This window comes from Mixophyes fleayi, chromosome 11 (genome assembly GCF_038048845.1).
Source record: "Mixophyes fleayi isolate aMixFle1 chromosome 11, aMixFle1.hap1, whole genome shotgun sequence".
Classification (NCBI taxonomy): Eukaryota; Metazoa; Chordata; class Amphibia; order Anura; family Limnodynastidae; genus Mixophyes; species Mixophyes fleayi.
The window spans coordinates 78,223,297-78,228,897 of record NC_134412.1 but is presented as its reverse complement, the minus strand read 5'-3'; the positions used below and the strand labels follow the sequence as shown (position 1 = coordinate 78,228,897).

General features: G+C 40.7%; 1 protein-coding gene across 1 annotated transcript; it reads right to left on the bottom strand.

Moving 5' to 3' along the window:
* Nucleotides 1-4,191: 4,191 nt before the first annotated feature.
* LOC142106638 (olfactory receptor class A-like protein 4) lies at nucleotides 4,192-5,178 on the bottom strand. Its single transcript, XM_075189633.1, has one exon. The coding sequence runs from the start codon at nucleotides 5,176-5,178 to the stop codon at nucleotides 4,192-4,194; it is 987 nt and encodes a 328-aa protein (XP_075045734.1).
* Between the last annotated feature and the right edge of the window lie 423 nt (nucleotides 5,179-5,601).

The following is a 5,601-nucleotide window of genomic DNA, read 5'->3' as shown; positions in this document are numbered from 1 at the left end:
AGACCATCGCAGCTCCAGTCTGTTCTCCTGCAATCCGCAGACCGTCACAGCTCCACGCTGTTCTCCTGCAATCCGCAGACCACCACAGCTTCACGCTGTTCTCCTGCAATCTGCAGACCATCACAGCTCCATGCTGTTTTCCTGCAATCGTAGACCATCACAGCTCTATGCAGTCCTCCGCTATCCCAGCGGTAATCCTTACAGTGCACAGATCTCCAACTCGCTGAACTCCGTGGGCCTTTTTTCCACTCCCAGAGGTCCGCGACCTGCGTAGCAGTGGCCGCGAAGTCCATACCACCTTGCGGGGGTTCCTGGTGAAGACCGGCCGCCGCATTAGACTCTGCGCCTCCGGTGAGTGTTAGTATTGGCAGGCCAGGGGTCTAGTATTCCAGTCTACCGTGACAAGGTTGGATTGGTAGTTTTGGTATGGGTGGTGTTATGGGAGGGGATAGAATGATGGATGGATGTGGGATGTTATATCCGCTGGCTACTATCTAATAATGTTTAAGATTATATACTGGTGTTTATTTGGTGTTGCATTTATACTGTAAGGGGTGCCAATTGAGGTAACTTGAACTGGTCTACAATGAAAAAGGGGGGTGTCGTGAGAATTATATAGCTTTTTAAATGATTTTTTTAATTATTGTGTAGAGGTAGTGGATGAGATTATGTGATTATAATTTTCTAGGGATGGGTATTTTAATTTTTCTGGTGTGTGTGTATTTTATAACTGATTTAGTGGTTTGGGGTGGTTAGGGGTTGATCTTGGGGAAATTTGTTATGACTGTTATGGTGGTTGTTCTATTTTGTTTATTATGACTGTTTATTTGGTTGCAGTATTTAGTAGGTTTACATGTACTGATGTGGATTAAATGTCTTTCGTGTGGTAATGTGAGTGTTGTTATACATTTTCTCCCTGTTAATTATTGGTGGCTAATGGATAGGAATGGGATCGGGTGTATTAGGTGTGTTTTTGTTGTGGGAAAGGTGTTTAGGGGCTGGGCCTTTTTGATTTTGTTAATTTGAAGGGGTTAATATATGTGGGTGGGTTCGTTTTGGGAGGGGTAAGTTTGTGGAGTGGTGTGAGAGTGGGAAGTGGGGAAGCTATCACTATGGTGTTATGTATGTCAGTCTCACATGCTTATATTTAAATAAGTTTGGTCATTCTCTGCATAGCCTCTTAATGCCCAGAGGGAAGGGCGGTCCTTCCAGCCATGGTTCCCCAGAGGTTTCCTCCACACGGGGTTTTTCCTCTCCTGAGTGCTGAAGGACGACTCTCTGTGAGTCATGAGGCTTCCACCATCTTGGTCCTCTTATAGGACAAGAGTGTAAGAGGTACAGGCCAATCTTGGTCCATAATGTTCCTATTTTATAATGCAGATTAAAAAAAGTGACATTTTACTTGCTATAATTTTAATAAATGTATTTTAAAATATATTTTGCTTGACTTTGTCTTTGTTCTATTAATGAACGTTCTCAAAATGAGAAGGAGCATCTGTGAGGTCCAACAAGGACAATGAGACCTGAGCTGGTAATGGAAAGTATTATAGTGGTTGGGAGGCAGAAAGGATGAAAAATCAGCTTAGATAAAACATAGGGAAAGTTATACAATCTGCAGGCTGAGGAGCTAGGTACTGAGATGACAACACCAATGAGAGGGGTTTATGGGCAAATTATGAAAATTGATCGATGTCTCTGAGCAATATGTGGTCAATAATTGTTAAGGAAACATTATATTTCTATGTAAGAGAGGAATGAAAGGTAATAATAACAATATCACACACAGGTGCTGTACTCCTGTTAGGTAGAACTTAATGGTCTTACACTGTACTTGTTTTTAACCACTTTGCTCCTCATTTAGAATAAGTATAAAGTGAGTTGAGTGGAAAGTATCAATAGAGGATCCAGACACATTTCGTATTAGTTTACAAAGAAACAATATCTGACTGAAGAATTAGAAAAGAATAAAATAAAAGCAAAACTATGTTGATTCTGTGACAGTCACAATACCATAAAATATCGGCATGAAGCCCACGGGGATTATTGGCACCTCAGGACTGATTTGGTAACTTTGGGCTGTGATGAGGGTCCCAGTGACACAGACTTTGTTCGTGTGCAACTAGGGTCAATATTTTAAAGGGTCTACAACCCTATACTTGTTTTTCCTTTTCTATTTTCCTAACATTAAGGAATGAATGTACACCAATATTCTTATAATAGGACTTTATGTAAATTCTAAGAAAGTGCTGATAGGGCTGCTTGTCCAGCTCACCAATTACTACACTTCTATTCTTCTGCTTTATTTCCCCCAAAATCTCTTTAACGCCCCCAGAGCTCCCCTGTCAGTAGAATTGAGGTTTGATGATATTCTCACAATACAGTCACTTGGGGGTTTGACATAATGGCAATGTGTGACATCAATGGAGGGCGGAGCATAATATTTTGGGGCGTGACAAGGTCTGAAAATGACAGAGAGGTGACAGACACCAGGCTCAGCAGCAGTGGGTGTGTCTGCAGAAGAGGGAGCCACAGGAGTGAAGTAAGAACCACATGATCAGCTCACATCCAATCACAAGATGTCTCTTTGGTCTCCCAGATAATTGCTCAAATACATCCTATGAGGAGCCTTTATACCACTTGCAAAATAAGAATTCCTGACTGGACCATACCCACCAATGAGACCTCACCCAGGGTGCTGAGTCTGTGCTTAGAGGCCATAACAAACTTTCAGCTGAAAATTAAAACCTGCACAGAATATAAAGGACTATTGGTATTGGTACTTGTTTTAGTTAGGTTCATAATAGTAATTAAACCACTTCTGTTTAGGAGCACAGACTTCTGGAAAGCACAGTTTACATGGCAGCCCCAGTAGCATTGGATGAAACGGCAAGTTAAAATAATTTAGATCAATGTAAAATATATTCTTCTGGTGAAGAAATAATGTATTACATTTTCTTAAAGTCTGTTTGACAGGCCTGACTTTTGTAGGTGCTCCCTTTCCAAAAATAATGGGCAAATCTTAATAAATGCTTAATTCAAATATTTTTTTTCCCTCAAAGTCAGGGAACCAGCAATAACACTCTTCTAAATGTGTTGCCCACTCCAAAACCATCTTTCTGCATTTCCTATTCACCTCAGTTAATAAAACTACCCTTGTGCATTTAATACATCCCCTATCATCACCATTTATTTATATAGCGCCACTAATCCTGCAGCGCTGTACAGAGAGCTCACTCACATCAGTCCCTGCCCCATTTGGGCTTACAGTCTAAATTCCCTAGCACACACACACACACACACACACACACACAGACAAGGGTCAATTTTGTTAGCAGCCAATTAACCTACCAGTATGTTTTTGGAGTGTGGGAGGAAACCAGAGCACTCGGAGGAAACCCACGCAAACACAGGGAGAACATACAAACTCCACACAGATATGGCCATGGTCGGGAATTACGCGCATATCCCCAGTGCTGTAAGGCAGAAGTGCTGACCACTTAGCCACCATGCTGCCCAACATTCATCTCATAAAATACTCTGTGCAATACCCCTTTCTTTCATTTATTACTTACCCCATAGGAACAGTATTACCCTTCTGCACTATCCTCTCCTATCAAAAGAACAACACCCCCCTTCTGCATGTGTTGCCTATCCAAATGAAACAATAAGAAGCAGACACATCAGTGCAAGCTATGCACTAAAAAGGAAAAAAACAGATTTAACACTATTGCATATTTCAGGATTATAACTGACCCCCATAGTATTTAAAAAAAAAAAGGCTACTGAATAATTTCCTTAACATATTGCATATTTTGGATGACTCACTTTTGTAGAGACTCCTCTATTGTGTCACAACACGATGTTTTCCATACTACAGTATGTATATGTATTTCTATTTATACAGTGGTCGACTCTGAAAAAGCGGTATGGAAATTTAGAAGAGGCGGTGTGGAAAGTGTAAGCGCGTGGAATTTAATAGTTTCACAATTCATTTGGAGAATTGGCTGTATGGCGTACCACTGTATACCAATCCACTTTGACTACTATAAAATTATACATATCATTCACTCAAATAGTAAATATATTGTATAAATTATATTTTATGTATTTATTTAATTTATTTATTAAAAGTTGCTATTAGTTAGCCTCAGGATATACCATAACACATTTCTATATGACCTAGGAGAGTTCTCAAAATTTAACGATGGCGACATTCCTTCTACATTTTGGTGAGTATCCGGTTGGATTGACTTGATGTTTCCATGGTTTGCAAAGTAGACTAACCAGTTTCCTGCGCAACTTGCTGTGCCCAATCAGCAACACCAGAGGGCTAAAGCCCATGAAGATGTAGGCTCCAAAGTTTGCCATCGTCAGCAGAAACACGGTAGACGGTGAGCCTTTGGTAAAGTTATAGAAGTTAGCTGCCACGATGTTGGTTCCCCAGCAGATGACAAACAGTACTACCAAGTTGGTGATCACCAGGGCTGCTTTGCGCTCTGATGCCACGCGGTTGATGGTTTTCTGCGCCGCTACGGTATTCGAGTGTTGATGTAGGGTATATAAGGTACTTATGTTGGTGGTCACCATAAGAACAACAGGAATGACTTCATGAATGACCAATGATGTGGTGACAAACAGAAGGTTTGAATTAGGACTGGGGAAGTTCCATACACATCCCATCACAGGTCTGGTACTGGTGCTTATTAGCTGCACCGAAAACGTCATGTTGGGCTCCGCGCGGGCAGTATACAACAATGATGGTATATAATACAAGCAGTTAAATACCCAGAGGATGGACAGGGCTTTAACAGTGGTCCATAGAGCATTTCTTCTCAGCTTCACATAGTGGTTCTTGATGCTGATATAATGGAAAACACTAACGGAAAAGGTGCCCCAAACACTCATAGACCTCAGGAGAGTCCAAATAAACATGAAGACCCGGCACCAGAATGTGGAGAATAGTATGTCTATACCATTCTGGAAAGTGACAACCAAAACATTTCTGAAGAGGGACAGCAGGAGGAGAATTATGGTAAGGTTGGTCAGTATAAGATCAGAAGCTGGCATTGTCTTCTTCTCCACTGCGTTGCTTAATACAGTCAACAGAACTAGCGTGTTACCCAGGATTCCGAACGCCACCAAAACAATATAAAATACTGTATCTATTGCAATGGGCATTTTCGTTTGCAGTGGTCTGCAGTGACTGGATAAAAGATATTGATAAAGCCAAGGATGCTTTGAGTAAATCTGAAAAGAAGAGAAGAGAAAAAAACATTTAAAATGAAAAGAATTTTCTTTACCAAATGCCTAGGATGATTGTATTCAGAGTTATTACAATATCTAGGTGAAACGCGTCAGGGAAAGGTATTTGTGTTGGGCTGATTGAGTCGTCATGTTTTGCTTGAGTAGGTTTGCTTCAGAAAATCATATACAAAAAAAACTAACTAATGACAAAATAATAACAACTAGCCATGGTGGGATTACACAATTCCATCAACATTTAAGTACTGATAATTGTTTTTACAATTACCTAGTTATAGCTCCAGCAAAAGAACCCACTAAGGAAGTCACTCACCAACGGCATAATGCATTTGGGGCACT